The sequence below is a fragment of the Schistocerca piceifrons genome, chromosome 4, assembly GCF_021461385.2.
Source record: "Schistocerca piceifrons isolate TAMUIC-IGC-003096 chromosome 4, iqSchPice1.1, whole genome shotgun sequence".
NCBI lineage: Eukaryota > Metazoa > Arthropoda > Insecta > Orthoptera > Acrididae > Schistocerca > Schistocerca piceifrons.
The window spans coordinates 94,915,553-94,937,759 of NC_060141.1; the positions used below are offsets into that span (position 1 = coordinate 94,915,553).

A 22,207-nucleotide genomic window follows, 5' to 3' on the forward strand; every position below is an offset into this window, starting at 1 on the left:
ATTTCCATCAGTAACAAGTGATCGTTTGCGCACCTTATATTTAATGGCAGAAAAGCTCTACTTGCTTGTATCAAGTACTTAATGCCATGTACGAAAAACTGCTACCTTTCTCATCGCCAGTTTGACCGAGCAGCAACGGCAACGACAGGAAACAATTGCTAATTAAATATGCTGCTCACTTTTCAGTTTCTTATACACGGTCTCTTTGTTCTCCTATTTTAACCCCTACGCCACTGTACTCGTATAAAGCACGGGGGAAGAGAGCTGAAACCGGGAGTTTCACCAAGAGCACTGGGGCGGTGTCTGTGTTTCTTGGAGAAATAAAAAAGTCTTGAAGCGCGGCGAACGTCAGAAACACTGTGCCGCGCAGTCAGTGCCGTGGTCGTCCTCGGGTGCACCGAGACGCGGCGACGCGCGCCTCGCTCACTTGGGCGCCTTGGGCTGGTGGCGCTTCATGTGCAGGGCGAGGTGGTCGGAGCGCGCGAACGACCGGTCGCACACGGCGCACTTGAAGGGCTTGGCGCCCGTGTGCTTGCGGTAGTGGCGCGTCAGTTCGTCCGACCGCGCGAACCGCCACTCGCACTCCGGCCACTGGCAGCGGTACGGCTTCTCCCCTGCAAACAGAAAAACACGTCGCGCCTCAGTATGTGTACGTCACACTATGCTACAGAATTACTTTGTACTAGCGATCTGTGCCAAAACCGGAATCCCTCTTTTGATATTTAAAAATAGAAAATGGAAAAAAGTTACATTTTAAAAGCATGTAATATTTACTTCATAATGTTATGCGTTATTTACATTGATCAGCCAGAACATAATGACCACTGCTCGCAGAGATGTTGGATGCCGTCTGGTGGCGTTGTAGGCACGTGACGCGGTAACAAAAGTATATAAGCGGATCGGTCACGGACGGAAGATCAGAAAGGATACGGATCCTGTACATGTCCCGCAAACTCGATCCTCCTCACCCGCTTGTCTCACCCATCCTCTCCCACCCCGCCCACTGCCGCGCTTGTATTCCCACGTCCCACCCGGTCTCCATCTCTCCATCCTCCTTACCCTCTCCCAAGCTGGCTTCCGCCAGCTCCCCCTCCCTGATGATGTCCTCCTCCCCTCCATCTACCCCTCCTATCAACTTTGATCCTCCCCCCCCCCAATTCCTGTGTCCTTTCCTTTAGGCACCCTCCCTCCCTTCTCTTTCCTTTTCCCCCATCCCCTTCCTCCGCCCCTCTTCCCCTGGGCTTTCCCTCCCCCTTCCTCCCTCCCTCCCCCTATCTCTCCTGCCCATGGCATCTCTGCTCTCCCCTCTCCCTCTCCCACTCCCCTTCCTCCTCCTCCTCTCTTGGCAGGTCCCCAGACTCGCACACGCTCAGTGAACATTCGCGCGCCGGAGATCATCGCCATCAGTGTCTCGTGTGTGTGCGTTCATTTGTGTTTAGTGTCTGTTCGCCGTCACGCCACCACTGTTCACGTATGCTGTCGCCATCATCCATGTTATGTGCGCTGTGTCAACTAGTGTTAGTGATGTTTCTCGTCCAGCGTGAACGGCTCCATGTTTATTTGTTTTTTAGTGTCTACATTTTTTGCCCGCCGTTTTGATTGTATTCTCTGTGCCACCTATATGTAATACTCATTGTCAAACTCAAGGCTGAAGAGCGGCGTACTATGCTGCTGACAGCCCGCCTTTGTATAAGGTGTTTAAAATCACAATAAAGAAAAAAAAAGTATGGAGGATCACAACTCCAACTCTCTCCTACCTCTCCACTGGCGTGGCCCAACACTTTGTCCTTTCCCCTCTTCTCTACCTCTTGTACATGGCAGACATTCCACAGCCCCCACAACCTGTCCATCTCCTGCAATATGCCGATGACACCACCTTCCTTGCTCTTGCCCCCTCCCTCCAAACGCTCCCAGAGCCTCCTCCAGTCCCACCTTGACCTGTTCACTGCGTGGTGCAACCAATGGCTCCTTAAGATCAATCCCTCCAAGACCCAGGCAATCATCATAGGCTACACCACCCCTTCCTTCCACCTCCTAGATTTCTACCTTACTATCTATGGCTGCCCCATTGCCCTCACTCCCACCCTCCCACCCTCAAGTACCTTGGCATCACCCTCGACCGCCGCCTTTCCTGGACCCCCCATCTCCTCACAGTCCAACCCAAGGCACGTAACTGTCTCCGTCTCCTCAAACTCCTCTCTGATCGAACATGGGGATTAGACCGTTCCAGTATCCTACATACCTGTAAGTCCCTCATCCGCCCCATCCTATGTTATGCCCACCCCACTTCTATCTTCACCCCCCCCCCCCGCCCCCACATACAACAATTCCCTCCAAATCCTTGAGCGCCATGCACTCTGCCTCGCTTATTGCATCCGTCTCCCATCCCCCACATGGATCCTTTATGACATGATTCCCTTCCCTCATCTCCTCCTGTTCCTAGAACGAATGCAGATCCTATATGTCTCCTGCAAACTGGATCCCCCCCATCCTTTGGTTTCCTCCATCCTCTCCTGCCCTAGCCTGTTGCAGCACCTGTACCACAGTGTCCCACCTGGTCTCCATCTCCACACACTCCATACCCTCGCCCAAGGTGGCTTCTGCCAACTCCCCCTCCCGGATGATGTCCTCATGCGTTCTGTCTACCCCTCCAACCAGATCTAATCCCTCCTTCTTCTTCTCCCCCTCCTAAGGGCTCCCTCTCTCCTTCCCTCTCCCCCTTCCCTTCTTCCTCCTTTGCCCCTGCTGAACACCTTCTTTTTCCCTTTCACCCCCCCCCATCCCCCCCCCGAGCTTCCAGCACCTTTCCTTCTGCCCTCCACTGCCACCTTACCCCCTCCTTGTTTCCCCCTACGGTCTCTCCCCCCTTATCTAACCCCCCCTCCTCCCTTCACCTGGTGGTAGGCCCAATTTGGTGCAGTGATTTTAACATTTGCATTGTGGTGTCAGAGTTACTCCAGTGTCGTGTGCAGTGATACATTCCACCAGCACTAGTAGCGTCACCAGCCTCATTCATTTTTGTTCCCACTGTGGTGTTTCTTTGTTTTCGTGTCAACCCACAGTGTTCATTTTCCACATGTGTGTATGGCTCTCGTCTATGTTGTTTTTAAATCTAATGTTTCTACTCATCTATTTTTGTTCTTGTTGATTCATCACTTTATACCATTCTATGTTAAGTGTTATTTTGTCATTTGCCTATGTTTTCTCTGTAACTCTCTCGGCTGAAGAGTGGCGTATTGTGCCACTGCCAGCCTGCCCCTTTTTGGGGAGTGAAATAACAACAAAAAAAGAAAAGGATGGACGATCACTTTAGCAAAGATATGGGCTGCAAATGTGGAAGTCCATTGAGAAAAGCGACTTTGGCAAAGGGAAGATTATTATTATGCAGAGGCAGGGAACGAGTCTCTCGAAAACGGCGAAGCTGGTCGAATGATCATGTGCTACTGTCTTTAGCATCTACGGAAAGGGATAGAAGGAATGTGAAACCACCACTAGGTGCTAAAAGTTTGAACGTCCATGACTTTTCACAGAATGTAGTGATCTGTGGCATCTCTGTCTAAAGAGCACAATGTTGGTGCACGCACAAGTGTTTTGGAGCACATCGTTGATCATACACTGTTGAACATGGCAGACCATCCTATGTGTTCAAATGCTGACAGACTGAAATCGTCAATTACGATTACAGTGGGCACGGGGCCATTTGGATTCGACAGTTGATCAATGGAAACGTGTCGGCTTTTTGGGTGAATCATATTTTTACTACACTAGGTCGATGGCTGTCTCCACAAACGCCGTCATCGAGGTGAACGGCGGGTCGAAACGTTTAGCGCGGGAAGGGCGCAGGCTGGTGGGAGCAGTATTATGCCATGGGAGACATTCTCCTGGGATTGCATGGGATCTGTGGTAGTAATCGAAGACACACTTGAGCCGCAAACCACCTGCATCCCTTCGTGCTTGATGTCTTCCCCGGCGGCGATGTCATCTTTCAGCAGTATAACTGTTCGTGTCTCAGAGCCAGAACCGTGCTATAGTGGATTGAGGAGCCTTATAGTGAACTCATGCTGATGTCTCAGCGACCAAATTCGCCTGATGCAAACCCCATGGAACCCATCTTGGTCGACACCGGGCGCATTCACTGCGTATGCGGATCAGCGGCTCTTTGTTTATGCGAATTAACACGACGAGTGAGTAGAGATCTAATGGCACGTACCTCCACAAATCTACCAACAAACTGTCGGATCCGTGTTACGCAGAATCAGTAAGTATATCGTCCTAAAGTCATCTAAACAAGCTATTAAGCAGCTGGTCATAATGTTTTGGTTCATCAGTGTGTATTTTACTCTTAGAAAATATAATCCAAACTTATAATGCAAAAATATTATTTTCAGAAAGCGTACACTTAGTAAGCTTGAAAAATAGTTGCCAAAATCGAATCTCTTCCAGAAATAATCAAAATATCACTAAACAATAGTGGGAAAAGGTATTAAACCGAAAAAAAATACAACGTAGTTTCAAAGCATGTATAATATAACATCTTTCAGAATGATACAGAATTTCTCCGCCTTTTCTTCGCTGACCCCAACAGCCCTGCTGTAAAATGTTTCAGTAGGCCTTTTTACTGACAGTTTGGTTCTGTGGCGTTTAACAAAAATACTCATGCACTTTTTTCCACCAGTTTCGTCTTTGAAAAGGCGTTCAGTATTATTTCTCTCTGCCATTTGTCCAGCTATTCATCATAAGTCATTACGAGTAATCCAAAAGCAAGAAGCTTCGATAGGAGGACAATACTAAACAAGTTTTTCTTCAATATCTTTACAGAAAATTGAAAGTATGCCTCTTTTTGTTTTTTTTTGCTGCCTCAGCAGATGAACAATTTCATAAGTTTTGTTTTTAAACATTGATCTGTTCTAAGGCCTTCATGCAAACCATCTTCTCTTTCTGGTCAATATCAACAGTTTTAGGCATTTTAGATGGACTCCGCTTTCTTTGATCAATCTTCCCCATAATACTCATGGAATCTGCAGTGGAACTGCGAGGGAATAAGAACGTGTGTCAATACAGGCAGACGTTAAACATGAAAAAGTAAGAAGGAGTCCGATTTATCTGAGGGAATTAGGTTTACGCATCTACAGTCTACACTTTCTTACCAAATAAATTTTAAAATAAACGTGAAATGAAACGACTTAATCATAAACACTCCCTTAAACCTTACTTCTCAGGAAACTTACAGACTGAAACCTTTCAGTATCTGAGAGGAATAACCAAAATGTAACAAAACATAAATACCTTTTCCACTGCCGAAATATGTTGTGTAGAACTGATAATAAAGTTAATCGGGCGATTTATGCAATCTGGTACAGAGTAGTAGAAGTCTAACCTACAATTTACACTTGGTATACTTGATTCGGTAGAATGCAGAGCCATGAGCCGGGGGAAGAGTGGGCCGCTTTAGGGTAGAGGAGTACAGTTTAGGTCACTTTCCCCTATTAATTTGTATTCCTTCTCACGAATGTAAATTTTTCAGTTGTTTGTTTGTTGTATATGGCCAGTTTCAATATCGTGAAAATTTGTTAAGGACATTAGGAACAACTTTTACGAAGCAGACACAATGACAGTGTCAGAGATATAGGAATATAGTCTTATGTAAAGTCTATCGATACTGTCTGAATGGAAAAAGAGACTCTTTGAAGTAAGTGTGGAGAGTAGCACGTAAATTGCGAGTAGAGAAAGAAAATGGACGTATTTAACTGTTGGTAAAACAGGACGCTGACAGTGTGTGCTGCTATGCATATAGCAATTCCTTGTGATTGTGAGAGGCAGTGCCAAACTACAGTGATGGTTTACGAGGAGGCTTCAAGGCAATTACAAAAGAAGAGTACTGTTTCTGCAAAGCATACGTAAGAAATATTTGTAACTGGAAGATGGGACATAATGATTGTAATTGCTGCAGCCGTGTTGATACGTCGCCCCAGCAGCTTTATAGAAAACTAGACATCTAGTCCTGTAAAAGACTTGCCAGTGTCTTAGAACTTCCCTTCGATAATAAATTACTTATGTTAACTTCAGTCGAAATTTTATGATGCTCACTAACTGAAGCCATTACAACCATGAACAGCGTCCATATCCTATCATGCTAAGTACCGATTATCTCATCATGAATGAAAGAGTTTAGTGAAACAAGTTAATTTTTACAGACAATACAGTTCAATTTTCTCTTTAACTGACAGGTTATTTCTTGTTGACAAATTGAAGTCATTATGAAATATTTGTACTTAAATAATTTTTGAAAGTAATATTTGTAAACTGTTGAAGCTACTGAATCTGACAAGAAATAATGAATTTTAACTTCTGTTCAACTATACTAATTACTTTTGTGTGTTTTGGTAAATTTACGCATCTAAGTTTTGGCAAACGTATTTCATCGTTTCCTTGGTATTGTACTGTTGTTTTGAAATCATCCATATATGACTGTTTTATTCTATTCTTTGAAAATACGTGGAAGGACTGATAAATCAGATTCAGTGTATCCCCTAACAGTAAGGTTACGGTGTGTAAATATTAGCGCAATGCGTAATACTAATTCAATCGGTTGTGATTTTCTTTTAATAATCTATTTTCGAATCCTAAAGTTTCAATATGTATTTGGATTTGGTTAATTACTTCTGTGATCATCTACCTATCAAAGTTAGCTCCCAACTGAGTAATGTCCATTATCGCCCATACCAATTTAATGTAAGCTTAAATCTCACCTAATCCAGTAATTTCAAGACTAAATTCTCCACTTTGGGACTGGCGACCGTGTTATTTCTTTACAGAACTAAAATTTCTTTAAATAACACATTCTTCATTAATAATAAATTCTATTAACAATTCAGATTTAATCTTTGTAATCATGTATGAGTGCTTTCATTCGTTATTAGGCAGGTGTATACACTGATGTTACTAGCAATTACTCGTACATTTTTCTACGAAATTTTCGGTTTATTTTTCTCTACTTTGGCTGTTGTTTTTTAGTCTTTTTATCTTTCCGTAACCAATTTAGCCTTATGAAGCCACTGTCTGGCGACAATCTGTATGGAAAAGCACATTATGCGGCCAATGTGAATTGAGGACACAAAGTTGTGAAGGTAAATTAGCGGAAAAATAGTTGCCTTTTAATTTGGCAAATTTCTAAACTGGCAGCGCCTTCACATACTGCCTCTCCACTGGTACTGTTTTCTGAAATGCAACTGCCCTTGATGTTCCACGTTTCACTTTTGACATTTGGTTTATACACGTGAGGGGAATATGTGCAAAGGCATAATGTCGACGGAAGAATAGAAGAGTGGTTGCCTAACAGTCTACATATGTACGTAACGAAATTAAGTAATAAAATAATATACAATAAAATAAGTAAAATGCAGCAAAATTACCTGGTCCAGCAGGAAATACAAAAAATGGTTCAAATGGCTCTAAGCACTAGTGGACTTAATATCTGTGGTCATCAGTCCCTGAGACTTAGAACAGCGGCCGGCCAGGAAATACAGAAATAAAGTATTCATCGCAATTTGATCACATGTTAGCGATTTGTTAGGCCCCTAATTACATTTTGGATAATTCTGTTTGTACGTCTTCAATGGGCTGATGGTTTCTGCGCTGCAGCGTGTTTCGATATAGTACCTCTGGAAAGACAGACTTCTCAGTTTGGATAATATAAGAGCAAAAAAAGTATCTAGAAGTATAAATGCAAGCGTTTACAGGAAAGCGGCCCGTGATGAATCTTCAGAAAACAAAGAGGGAAATGAAAATGCGTGAAGCAGAACTCATAACGTAAACATCATTTTCAACATCAGACAAACGAACAATTTTATTATCATACTTTCTGGCAGATTTAAACTGTGTGCTGGACCGAGACTAGAACTCGGTACCTTTGCCTATTGCGGGGGCGTGCTCTACCATCTTTTTTTTTTTTGTTTTTTTTTTTAATTCCACAAAAACAGTAACAAAAATGGCTACAATGAAATGACATAAGAGCTACCATCTATCTGAGCGTGATTCGTGCTTGGGTGGCTCAGATGATAGAGCACTTGCCCGCAAAAAGCAAACGTCCCGAGCTCGAGTCTCGGTCCGGCGCACAGTTTTAATCTGCCAGGAAATTTCATATCAGCGCACACTCCGCTGCAAAGTGAAAATCTCATTCTGGAAATTTTATTATCATTTCCACACATTTATCGGATTTAATTAATTGTTTTACAAAGAACATAAATAAATATCCTTTGTTTATTATCTATGTGCTGGTGGTAAATTCATCAAATTTCCAATAAACGTTTTGTTTCGCTAATAGCATACGTTCTTCAACTCTGAAAGAACGTCAAGAATGCCCCCTCCCCGCTAATTTGCAGCTCTGTCGGCCCCTTGTCTATGTAAGTATGCTACAGTTTAGCACTTTGCCATTCACTGTGTGACTTGACCTCTACGTGTCAGGCAGAGCAACGCGAAACTAGTTTGCATGTAAGAGATTCTTGGTCGGACTCCAACGATCGGCGTCGCCGATTGGAGATTCGCCGATAACCGGCCGGCTGCTCTTTTGCATGTGCTGACAGGCCTCCGTCATTGCCAATTCCGGGCCGGCGGCATGTGTAATTCGCGCAGTAGTTTGGCGGCGGCAGCGGGCGGCCGGCAGAAGCGGCGAGACGACTTGTGTTTTCGCTGCCAGTCAGCGCGCGCCGCGCCGCCAGCGTGTGCAGTGGTCGCGTGCGCGCGTATTCCGCCAGCGCCCCTTGGCAAGTGGCCGGCGCGGGCCGGATTCGGCAGCCGCCCGTCAGCGACCGCCCCGCCTCGCATTATTCTCCGTTTTTCTCTTTTTTTCGGTTATTCCCCTCCTCCTCCGCCGCGACAAGCGTCCGACCCCGCGTACCAGGCGTACGGCGCTCGGCGCGGACGGCATACGAAGTTGCGGCTCGCACGCGCATGCGCCGTGGCCATCCGCGCCGTCGCGCGCCGCCGCCGTCGCCGCCGCGCATGCCAAACGGCGGACCCTCGCGGCCGCCGGCACCCAGGGTCTTCGAACTCCGGCCTCGGTGCGCTCGGGTGCCGCTCCAGCACGGTTGTCGGAGCACTTATTCTGCCTCTTATATCCTGATCCGTACAGGACGCGAAAGGACTCGTTCCCTTTCTAGCAGCACTCCATCATAGTTTACCATTTTAAGTACACCCAGGAGGATTTTGATGAGACTGATACCGGCTGAAGAAGCCTACGTATAACAAAGAATTTGCTTCCAAAAACGAATGATGTCCTGGTAGTGGTGGCCAATTCACATGTACAGTACTGGCCATTAAAATTGCTACACCAAAAAGAAATGCTGATGATAAACGGGTATTCATTGGAAAAATATATTATACCACAACTGACATGTGATTACATTTTCACGCAATTTGGGTGCATAGATCGTGAGAAATCAGTACCCAGAACAACCACCTATGGCCGTAATAACGGCCTTGAAACGCCTGGACATTCAGTCAAACAGAGCTTGTACAGGTACAGCTACTCATGCAGCTTCAACACGATACCACAGTTCATCAACAGTAGTGACTGGCGTATTGTGACGAGCCAGTTGCTCGGCCACCATTGACCAGACGTTTTCAGTTGGTGAGAGATCTGGAGAATGTGCTGGCCAGGGCAGCAATCGAACATTTTCTGTATCCAGAAACGCCCGTACAGGACGTGCAACATGCGGTCGTGCATTATCCTGCTGAAATGTAGGGTTTCGCAGGGATCGAATAAAGGGTAGAGCCACGGGTGCTAACACAAATGAAATGTAACGTCCATTGTTCAAAGTGCCGTCAATGCCAACAAGAGGTGACCGAGGCGTGTAACCAATGGCACCCAATACCATCTCGCCGGGTGATACGCCAGTATGGCGATGACGAATACACGCTTCCAATGTGCGTTCACCGCGATGTCGCCATACACGGATGCGACGATCATCATGCTGTAAACAGAACCTGGATTCATCCGAAAAAATGACGTTTTGCCACTCGTGCACCCAGGTTCGTCGTTTGAGTACACCATCGCAGGCGCTCCTGTCTGTGATGCAGCGTCAAAGCTAACCGCAGCCATGGTCTCCTAGCTGATAGTCCATGCTGCGGCAAACGTCGTCCAACTATTCGTGTAGATCGTTGTTGTCTCGCAAACGTCCCCATCTGTTGACTCAGGGATCGAGACGTGGCTGAACGATCCGTTACAGCCATGCAGATAAGATGCCTGTCATCTCGACTGCTAGTGATACAAGGCCGTTGGGATCCAGCACGGCGTTCCGTATTACCCTCTTGAACCCACCGATTCCATATTCTGCTAACAGTCATTGGATCTCGACAAACGCTAGCAGCAATGTCGCGATACGATAAACCCCAATCGTGATAGGCTGGTCGCTCCAACTTTACATGACGCTTACGCTAGTTACCCAGGCACAACTCACCACCCACCTTCACAATTTTACTTCAGACAGTACCTCTCTCCTTTCCGAACTTTGAAGTAGTTCTTCAGCATAGCTTCCTGAGATAGCACTTCTAGAAAGTATGATACTGCTGAGAAATAGCTTACCCACAGTCTTATTTTTATTGGTAATAAAGGCATGAGACGGGCAGACTATCAAAAGACTGGCGCGTTTCCCAAATTTTCTGACAGCACAAAACGAGCCACAATTCTTTGAATTTTCTGAATGTGCTCTATCAGTCTTATCCGATACTCCAGAGGAGGGCGCATAAGCTTAGTGGAGGCGTTTTCTTTAGCACATTTGTTGCCACTTCTAAGCACTCCCTCAAAAGAACACAGTCCTTAGTTCACCTCACTGCACGATCGGGGTATTCAATGCCCTGTAGCGTTTACAATAGGAGGTAAAATCAAAACCTGTCGGAACACGCTGTACGCCTCCATTCAGCTACTGTCAACTGCGTTGTTTGGTCGGTTAAAGGCATGCAGTTTTACGTGCCGCTGTGAAAAATGGGCTATTGCAACATACCCGACTCCAAGCGACCGTCAAATTCTGTTCCTGTTCTAATTTTCCTAAGGAAAATAGTTGAGATGGACTTGCATTCACTAACAGCCGCATTTTCCGGGTGGGTTTGAAACCTATTGTCATTGACGAGGCGTCACACTCGTCTTCGGTCCTTGTCAGTTACGATCTTTTCCGACCACTGTCCTTAAGCTGCGTCACATGTATGTGAATGATACGCTATTCTTTTTAGACTCCTTGGATTGCCACGTTGATACATAAAGAAGTCGGACATCATCATCAACGATGTGGTAATGGGCACGTCTAAACGCGATAGCTCCATTCTGCTATTCTGTCACACTTTCAGTCATCTTACTGCGGTAATTCTGTGCAACCTACTGGTCCATTCGCATCACTTCTCTGACTTTACTTAGGTCAGCAATGAAAGGTCATATGTCCGCTTTGTACTACTACTGCGCCGTCTACACCACTACATTGCGACCAGAGAGGTCTTTCAATGGGGTGACTATTTTTTGATCTGGTGAGCTTATGTGAAATATTGTAATGTGCTAGTAACGACAACTTCCCTGAATCTCATTGAATAGCAGCGAATGACGCAAGGAGCCGTGCACTTGGCCACTGAGGATGTTTTGAAATACAGCGAACGCGCTGGTCTAAATGCATTCATGAGCAAATGAATTATACATCTGCCAGTAGGCTTGTAGCATAGCTATTCACCTTAATGACGGCGCCAGCCTGTTGAGGCGTGGTCTCCAAGAAGCACTGATATAATGAGTGCGCCGCCCAGACTCAGACCCACCCACCTACTGCAAACAGGTAACGGAAATAGCTTCAGGGCGCATGCGTCTCCTTCGATTATGTCGTAGATGTGCTCTATACAGGCGAGCTGTGCACGGAACGTAGGTAAGGGGAGTTGGGTACAAGTAGTCTGGTACAATTCGGAAGAAATGCGTGGTGCGTCTTCATATTCAAGGCACAGATGGCGGATGCTGTAGGTGAACGAACTGGTAAACGCAATGGAAGAAACGATTTCTGTGACGCTCCCCATTGGGAGATGGTCGCAATCGTATTAGGGGCCCCACTTCATGCCACTTAAGGAGTCCCGACACGGGAATACCTCCACCATCTGCGTGAATGATGCTCAATTGGTAATCGAGACGCAGCATCCCGTGCGGTTTCCGACATTCCAGACCGCTACCATATTCATCAGGCGTCTAATGGCAGTGTTCCCGCGCCGATGCTAATCGCTGCGTCCTGAGGTGTGTGCCGAGCAGGTGTACACGTGTGGCCTGGTCTCTTCTACACTGCACGATATCCAGGAGTTGGTTCTGACTTAGAAGAGCGTTTACCAGTTGGTGCTGTTCAGGATCGAACTGACGATTAATTTACCTTACTGTGGCACGTGCACTTGCTGTTACAATGAGCTAGAGCTGATGCGTCCTGTTTCACTGATTCGAGGAAGGATCGGTACACCCTTGACAAGCTGGCAGCTGAAATTCCACGAGTGCACGACTTCAGACAAAGTGCCCTAAGCGTCGAACACCAACGACCAGGCAACGAACACATTCTGTGCTAGAATATCGTACCAACGGCCGGAGCATAGTCTGCCGATGACTGAGTAACGTACTCACTCCGTCTTCAGGCCACGAGTGGCCTACCGGGACCATCCGACCGCCGTGTCATCCTCCGTGGAGGATGCGGATAGGAGAGGCGTGCGGTCAGCACACCGCTCTCCCGGTCGTTATGATGGTATTCTTGACCGAAGCCGCTACTATTCGGTCGATTAGGTCCTCAATTGCACCCCGAAAAATGGCAACAGCGCATGGCGGCCTGGATGGTCACTCATCCAAGTGCCGACCACGCCCGACAACGCTTAACTTCGGTGATCTCACGGGAAGACTCAGTAACGTGGCTCGCTGAAATATTCCTTTTCCCATATTGACAGGAACACTCGCCCTCCAGCGAATCTACAATCAGTAAATTCGATTGCTAGTAAGATTTCAAACTTTTTGCAGTTATAACAGACGTGTAATTGAAGATATCATGCAATTAAACTGTAGTTACAGACATAAGGCGCTTTCCGAGTGTGTATTCTTAGGTGACCTGCCCTGTCTTGTCACGGTCTTGTAAATACCTCACAGAGGTACCTATTTAAAATTTTTGAGTTACCTTTAATTCATAAACATGATGAGACGTGCCATAGTTCACGAATACAACTATTTTGGTACAATGGAAATGCATCGGCCGAGATCTGTAATCGCAAGTGAGTCACAGGTGGATTCTCTAGTCTCCAGGACACGGAGGTTACACTGTTAATAATATTTAAATATTGGAAATTAAAATCGTCCAACGAATACTGTCTGTATTTATCGCTTGCGCCTTTGTCCCGCATTTTGCGCGGGGTTGGCATGGTTAAATCGGATTTGGTATGTTAATGTAAGGGGTGACCTGATACCCTTCCTGCCGCCACCCCGTACCCCCAGGGACGGAATCAGAGTACCCCATCTGCTTGCGTCCAGAGGAAATCATGGAAAAGTGCGGATGTGTTTCAAATGTCTGTGAGTCGTGTAACTGAGGCGGAACGTGGGGACCAGCCCGGTATTCACCTAGCGGGATGTGGAAAACCGCCTAAAAACCACATCCAGGCTGGCCCTCGTTAATCCGGCGGGCGGATTCGATCCGGGCCGGTGCGCCTACCCGAGTCCAGGAAGCAGCGCATTAGCGCTCTCGGCTAACCTGGCGGGTGCATACTGTCTGCATATGAAGGCTAATATCATCAAGTACTGTAGACACGTTGTTACGGTTGTAAGTAACAGACCCAGTCACGTGCAAGGTTTGTGTACATAATTTAATAATTCTATATATCAATCGAGACATTAGTTCTACATGTAAATCGACATATATGTTCCGCAAGTCACCATATGGCCCGTGGCGAAGGGTACCTCGTACTACTACTAGTCATTTTCTTTCCTGTTGCAGTCCCAATAGAACGAGGGAAAAACAACTGTCTATATGCCTCTGTATCTCCTAATTTCTCTTACTTTCGTGGTCCTTACGCGGAATACGCGATGGTGGAAGTAGAATCGTTCTTCATTCAACTTCTAATTCCGGTTCCCAAACTCTCGAGTAATACTCAATAATTGTTAGCACTAGTATTCTATACGGTGTCTCCTTTACAGATGAGCCCCGCTTTCATTGATGTTTGGAGCGACTTCTCGTGAAAATTCTGGGACTAAGAGCTGCCCTGCTGCAGACTAGGCTGCGTCTGGCGGAAAAAGGCAGTAAAGAAATGCAAAGAGCAATGAAGAATATTCAGAATCTACAATGAGGTGATAAAAGCCATGGTATAGCGATATGCACATATGGAAATGGTGGTAGTATCACGTACACAAGGTGTGAAAGAGTAGCGCATTGGCGTGGTTCATGTGAAAAGGTGTCCCACGTGATTATGGCCGCACGATGGAGGTTAACAGATTTTGAACCTGGAATGGTAGTGGGAGCAAGACGCATGGGACATTCCATTTCGGAAATCGCTAGCAAATTCATTAATCCGAGAGCCACAGTGTCAAGAGTGTGGCGAGAAGAGCGAATTTCAAGCATTACTTCTCGTCATTGACCAAGCTGTGGCCGACGGCCTTCATATTATGAGCGATAGCAGCGGCGTTTGCGTAAAGTCGTCTGTGCTAACAGACAAGTAATACTGTGAAACAGACTCGGAAATAAATACGGGACGCAATACGAACGTATCCGTTAGGACACAGCGGCAAAATTTGGCTTTAATGGCAGCAGATGATCGACGAGAGTGCCTTTGCTAACAGCACGATATCGCCTCCAGCGCCTCTCCTCAGCTCGTGACCATATCGGTTGGACCCTAGACGGTTGGAAAACCATAGCCTGATAAGATGATGATGATGATGATGATGATGTTGGTGATGTTTGGTTTTTGGGGCGCTCAATAGTGCGGTTATCAGCGCCCATACAAATTCCCAACCTTTGCTCAGTCTAAATCGTCGCCTTCATGATTGATGATGAAATGATGAGGACAACACAAACACCCAGTCATCTCGAGGCAGGCCCCGCCGGGAATCGAGCCGCGAGACCACGAGCTGCGGACCCGACCAGATGAGTCCCAATTTCAGTTGGTAATAACTGATGAGGTTTCAAGTGTGGCCCAGACCCCAAAAAGTCATGGATCCTAGTTGTCAGCAAGGCTATGTGCAATCTAGCGGTGGGTCCATAATGGTGTGGGCTGTATTTACGTGGAATGGTCTGGGTTCTCTGGTCCAACTGAACACATCATTGAGTGAAACTGGTTATTTTCAGCTACTTGGAGACCAATTGCAGCCATTTATGGACTTCACGTTCCCATACAACGGTGGAATTTTTGTGGATGACAATGCGCCATGTATCCAGGCCACAATTGTTCGTGACTGCTTTGAAGAACATTCTGGACAATTCGAGCGAATGATTTGGCCACAAAGATCGCCCGACATGAATCCGACAGAACATTTGTGGGACATAATCGAGAGATCAGTTGGTGGACAAAATCCTGCACCGGCAATACTTTCGAAGTTATGGACAACAGCAGAAACGGCATGCCTCAATATTTCTGCAGCGGACTTTCAACGACTTATGGAGCTATGCCACGTCAAGTTGGTGCACGACGCCAGGTAAAAAGAGGCCTAGCATGACATCGGAGTATATCCCTTGACTTTTCTCACCTCAGTGTATACATGTCTTCTACACATCTATACACTGACTTTCCCGCCGCTGTTTCCTGTGTTTGTGTGGTGGTTAATCTCAGCAACTACTGTAGAGATTCTAATAAGGTTTTCACTAAAAGATAGGAAAGTATATGTATATAATTTATAAATATTTCGAGCAAACTGAACTACTATAAATCAAAGTTCACTTCCTTTTTTCCCCTGTCTGTACGTGAAGGCTTATCTCAGGATACAGTTTACACTAACAGACTGACTCATGTGGAAGGTTTTGGCACATACGAGGGCAATTCAAAAACTAACAGCAAATTATCAGTACTATATGCAGCTAACACGTCAGGCATTAAGAACTGACAGGAAGTGAAGATGTATGCTTCGAGAAAGTTCGATGGTACTACAAGCTGAATAGGAAAGGAATTTGAAATAAAATGGCCGGATCACTAGCTGTGTGCACCGTAGAAGAAAAGCGAGCCATAATACAATTTTTGTAGTCGGAAGGTGAAAAACCTTGACAAATCCACAGAAGCATGTTGGAAAGGTATGGAGATAGCAACATTAGCTAGAGAAGAATGTGCAGATGGGCTGATGCCTTTAAAAGTGGACATAAGTCAGTCAAAGGTGAACAACGCTCTGGTCGTCGCAGCACCGCCGTTACTGACATAAATGTGGGACGCGCTGACGCCATGATTCCTGAGAACACCCGTTTCTGAAGAAGCTTGAACAAGGGAGCTGAGTATCAGTGTCAGATCCGCTGACAAAGTTGACAAGTATCGTTTTTTGTGTGCACGATAGGTGCCTAGAATGCTCACTGGTAAACACAACATGATGCGTGTTTAGACTGCCACATTATTTCTGACGCAATATAACGCTGAAGGATACGACTTTCCGACATCTATCGTCACAGGAGACGAAATCTGGATGCATCATTGTGAACCAGAAAGCAAACGACAGTTTTCATAATGGCGACAAACACCTTCGAAAGCTAAGAAGAGATTCAAGTCTCAGCCAACTGCTGGGAAGGTGTTTTCCATCCTCTTCTGGGATATGAATGGGCCGATTTTGGAGCGCTGACAGTAAAGAAGCGAAACAGAGAGCAGTGCCACGTTCAGCAAAACGTTGGAAAATAAGTTACAGCCAGCAATACGGAGCCGTCGCAGATGACTTCTGTGTACAGACGTTCTTCTCCTTTACGACAACGCGCACCTCCACACCACCGCTGCAACTCTTGTGCCGTCATTCGGAGATTGAGATTTCATGTCGTACTGTACCCCCATACAGCCCAGATCCTGCTCCTTAGGATTACCATGTGTTTGATCTCCTAAAGCACGCTCTCAGAAGATGATTTGAAAGTGATGATAATGTTATAGAAGCGATGCACTGTTGGTTGTGGGCAAAAGCAAGAACCTTCTAATGATTTTACTTTGGTGTGGAGCCACAGTCATATAAAACTTTTTGAAAGATATAAACACCATTTGACTGTACAAGTTTTATTCCACATTCTAGATATCGGACTTAGGCCATTGTCAAATACTAAAAACATCAAAAATCATTAGACATAAGTAAAACGCAAGTCAGCGTGAATCTCCCCTTATAAATACAATTTCTTCAAAAGTAAACGCGAGAACATTTGTGTAATAGGCTAATTTATTGACAATTAGCATGAATTATTCACTTGATATGGTTGCTGAATAAACAGATGACCAAATCACAGGTTTTAAACTGTGTCTAAGCAGCCTCTGACATAAACATAAGGGAAACTATTGTCAAAGATCATCATAAAGGCATCCCAGTTTGCGCCGTGTCATGTCTATGGCAGTTATATCTTTAAAAAACAGGAACCTCCTATTCGAATGGAACAAAAGAGCTGGTCCAACGGTATGAGAAGTGTATCGAAAAGGAGGGTAGTTTTGTTGAAAAATGAAATCTAGCTTGTATCTGTAAGTGAAAGATATGCTTCGCAAAAAATAGTTTGCTGTTACTTTTTGAATTACCACTTAATTTATCAGAGCTAGGTTGTCAGGCCGTAGATACTTACTGCTACTTGTGGGCAGACGGGACTGGTCACTAATACCATGTAAATGCTTGTATGGGACGTTGCACATGATCATCTTGACGTGTGCCACTGCATAACATGTATGATTTCAATTGGATAACAACGGTACGTTACTTTTAACAGTATATTCGGTAAGATTTTTCATGATGTAAATTGCAGAATTGTTGGTATTTACAGACGCCTGAAAATGTCTGTAGAGTCTGAATTGTAAGGACGTACTATTTAGAATTTAGCGTCCCGTCGGTCACAAGGTCATATAGGGACTGTGCGCGAAGCTCAGGGAAGGGAAGGATGAAGAAGGAAATCTGCCGCACCCTTTACAAATGTACCACCTATCATTTGCAGAAAATCTAACTCAGATGCCCGGAAGAGGATGAAAAGAAATGAAAAGTCGAAAGGTCAACTATTCATTCAGACCCAAAGATGTTGTAGCCGTCGACTGTTAATAATACTTCTAGCTACAGTTAAAGATCGCAGGCATACCGAACTAATATGCTTGTAACTGTACGCCCCAAAGAAAATAAAAAGCAAATTTGTGATGCTACTACTTTCATATTAATTGTATTAATAAAATATCGTTCCATAGATTCCACGGAACGGGTTTGCAACAATAGAGCGGAAAAATCGAAAACATAAAGTCACATTTGTAAGCACAGACCATAATGGTTCAACACTACCGCTATTCCCGAAAATTCTACCACGGCAGTGGAGAGTTGACCACGTTAAAGACCACCCGTAATGCATATCATGAATGTGCAAGAACGGCCCTTCTTGACTTGGTTATTGACAGAGAAGAATGGGTAGAACATGCTGGTTACCCAACCACCGGTATTTTCCTGTTCCTCTTCGGTGTGCGCGTTTCTACACCCATCTATCTGCTTCCTATGTATGCGAAGTTACGCCAAGTTCGCAGCTGAACGTGAAATCTGCGGCAGATAAGCAGCATGCAGGCGAGCGGGCATTTCGCTTTGATCAATGAATGGAAGCTTGCGAGGGCATCTGGCGGCATGCTAGACGCGTGTTGTTCTCTGGACCGTGTCCGGTGCACAATGGGTGTGACGCAAGCGCGTGATCTATTAACTGTCTGCTCGAGGGCATTAGCAACAGCTGACTCTTCCAAGGAATTTCGCGAACACCTGCGAACAGTCGGATAAATATTTATGCTCTAGGTTTTGCATTGGAATCACGTGAGATTAACGTGATCCGCAATTACGTCTTCTTTTTCTCGAGAGCAGCACACATAGGAATGAAGCCACCAGGAGAGCATAAGTAATTATCTTTTTCAAAAAGGTACTCGTGCCATGCATAGAAACGACATTTTTTGTAGCGATACGGACAGAAACTAAGAGGATAGTACACTGTGTAAAGAGACGCACGTTTTCCCTGTACCTGCTTTGTAAAATGTACGTCGAAATGAATAAATCTAAAGCAACAGGGTATTGTGAGGTCAGTGAATGTTTCCTGTGTTTGAAGTGGTCGGAACAGCACAGAGTTTTTCACAGTGGGAAATATATTTTGGTGAAAATACAGTGACCACCACTGACCTACTCTATAACATCAAACATACAACCCCGTAAAAAGACAATCAGGAGGTGAAAAGGTGAACATTGCTTGTGAAACAATGGTATCCTAGTTTCGTTCACCATATTGGTTAAAAATTAGGAATTTGCTTACGTTTCTCAGCTTTTCTATGGTGATGGATTAAAGGTGTTCTTTTGCATATTCAGTCGACTTGTTGTCTCCATTTAATGCCAGATACTTCGATGACCGACCCAGTCGTCTTCTTCGGGTGCTGTTCTTATGCGTGGTGAACCTATACTTGAAATACTTTGAAACAAAGGCACAAGAAACTGCCAAGTTCAACGTGTTTCCGATAAGTGGACGACACGTTTGTGGTGTGGGCACATGGATGGAAAAAATTGGAAGAGCTCCTGGAACATTTAAACTATATCCATTCTAAGATAAAATTGCGATAGAATTTAATATTCCCGGTACAGTCGTGATATGGTCATACGGGAAAATCCCCACTCCTTTGGTAACTCGGAGATGCTGTGTTCCATCTCTCGTGCGCCGACTATAACATCATGTTCAAACTCACTTAAATCTCGATAACCTGTCATTGTAGCAGCAGTAACAGATCTAGCAACTGCGCCAGACACTTTCCGTCTTATATAGGTGTTGCCGACCACAGCGCCGTATTCTGACAGTTTAAGTATCTTTGTATATGAATGGGCACGTCTGCCTCAGTTTCTTTGGCGCTCCAGTTTAGAAGACCGAACGCATCCCTGGATCACCGGGTACACAGAAATCCCACGGAAACGGACATCTACGAGGGCAGTTCAATAAGTAATGCAACACATTTTCTTTCTCGGCCAATTTTGGTTGAAAAAACCAGAAATTTCTTGTGGAATATTTTCAAACATTCCCGCTTCGTCTCGTATAGTTTCATTGACTTCCGACAGGTGGCAGCGCTGTACGGAGCTGGTAAAATGGCGTCTGTAACGGATGTGCGTTGCAAACAACGGGCAGTGATCGAGTTTCTTTTGGCGGAAAACCAGGGCATCTCAGATATTCATAGGCGCTTGCAGAATGTCTACGGTGATCTGGCAGTGGACAAAAGCACGGTGAGTCGTTGGGCAAAGCGTGTGTCATCATCGCCGCAAGGTCAAGCAAGACTGTCTGATCTCCCGCGTGCGGGCCGGCCGTCCACAGCTGTGACTCCTGCAATGGCGGAGCGTGCGAACACACTCGTTGGAGATGATCGACGGATCACCATCAAACAACTCAGTGCTCAACTTGACATCTCTGTTGGTAGTGCTGTCACAATTGTTCACCAGTTGGGATATTCAAAGGTTTGTTCCCGCTGGATCCCTCGTTTTCTAACCGAACACCATAAAGAGCAAAGGAGAACCATCTGTGCGGAATTGCTTGCTCGTCATGTGGCTGAGGGTGACAATTTCTTGTCAAAGATTGTTACAGGCGATGAAACACGGGTTCATCACTTCGAACCTGAAACAAAACGGCAATCAATGGAGTGGCGCCACACCCACTCCCCTACCAAGAAAAAGTTTAAAGCCATACCCTCAGCCGGTAAAGTCATGGTTACAGTCTTCTGGGACGCTGAAGGGGTTATTCTGTTCGATGTCCTTCCCCATGGTCAAACGATCAACTCTGAAGCGAATTGTGCTACTCTTCAGAAATTGAAGAAACGACTTCAGCGTGTTCGTAGGCACAAAAATCTGAACGAACTTCTCCTTCTTCATGACAACGCAAGACCTCACACAAGTCTTCGCACCCGAGAGGAGCTCACAAAACTTCAGTGGACTGTTCTTCCTCATGCACCCTACAGCCCCGATCTCACACCGTCGGATTTCCATATGTTTGGCCCAATGAAGGACGCAATCCGTGGGAGGAACTACGCGGATGATGAAGAAGTTATTGATGCAGTACGACGTTGGCTCCGACATCGACCAGTGGAATGTTACCGTGCAGCCATACAGGCCCTCATTTCAAGGTGGCGTAAGGCCGTAGCATTGAATGGAGATTACGTTGAAAAATAGTGTTGTGTAGCTAAAAGATTGGGGAATAACCTGGTGTATTTCAATGCTGAATAAAACAACCCCTGTTTCAGAAAAAAAATGTGTTGCATTACTTATTGAACTGCCCTCGTATCTCCACTTCTCGACCATCACTGTCCGTTACAATGAAATTTGATGCGTAACACTCTGCTCCATAGAGCTGCAACACTTACAGACAAGGAGAGCCTACTGGAAGAATTACACCTACAGGAAGTTACGATTTTTCCTTCTTGTGGAGCCACAGTCACATAAAACTTACGGAAAGATATAACTGCCATTCAGCTTGATGTAATGCTTTATTGCACTACCTACATTTCAGCCTTAGGCCATTTTAAAATGTCAAAAATCGTTTGACTTGTGTGGAACACAAGAATCTTTAAAATACATTTAACGTTATCATATTTTAACGATGACTTGTGCGCCAGAAAAGTCGGATGATATTTGAGATTTATAGCACTTGAAGATAGCATACGGCTGGAATATAGATCGCTTAATAAAGCGTATCATACAGACAAATGACAGTTATATCATTCCGTAACCTACAAGAAGTATTCCGAAAGAATAAGTACTCTGTGGGCGTTGGAATCAAAAACTCCTGAGAAGAAGGTTGGCTGAGACAGAGGAAAACAGTCGAATATCACTTATCTACCTTATGCCGGCACGATCCGGTAATACGACTGCTGTAATATGGCACACAATGTATTTCGCTCCTGCCAACAAAGATAAAAAGTCTTCTTTGCAATGCTAAAGACGATGTAAATCTCCGAAGGCCAGGTGCGACCCGCATTCCATGCGAATATGGCATATCTTACATGACGCAGACTGTTCTAACTGTCGAGGTGAGATTCAAGGAACATCTGT

General features: G+C 45.3%; 1 protein-coding gene across 1 annotated transcript in view; it reads right to left on the reverse strand.

The window, feature by feature from the left end:
* Positions 1-423: 423 nt before the first annotated feature.
* LOC124795627 (Krueppel-like factor 2) overlaps positions 424-22,207 on the reverse strand; it is a 39,792-nt gene continuing 18,008 nt past the window's right edge. Inside the window, exons 3-5 of the mRNA XM_047259698.1 lie at positions 8,897-9,117; positions 8,552-8,816; positions 424-614 (exon numbers count right to left, since the gene is read on the reverse strand). Of these exons, the coding sequence (XP_047115654.1) occupies positions 424-614; positions 8,552-8,816; positions 8,897-9,117 (677 nt within the window). The remainder of the gene's footprint in view (positions 615-8,551; positions 8,817-8,896; positions 9,118-22,207) is intronic.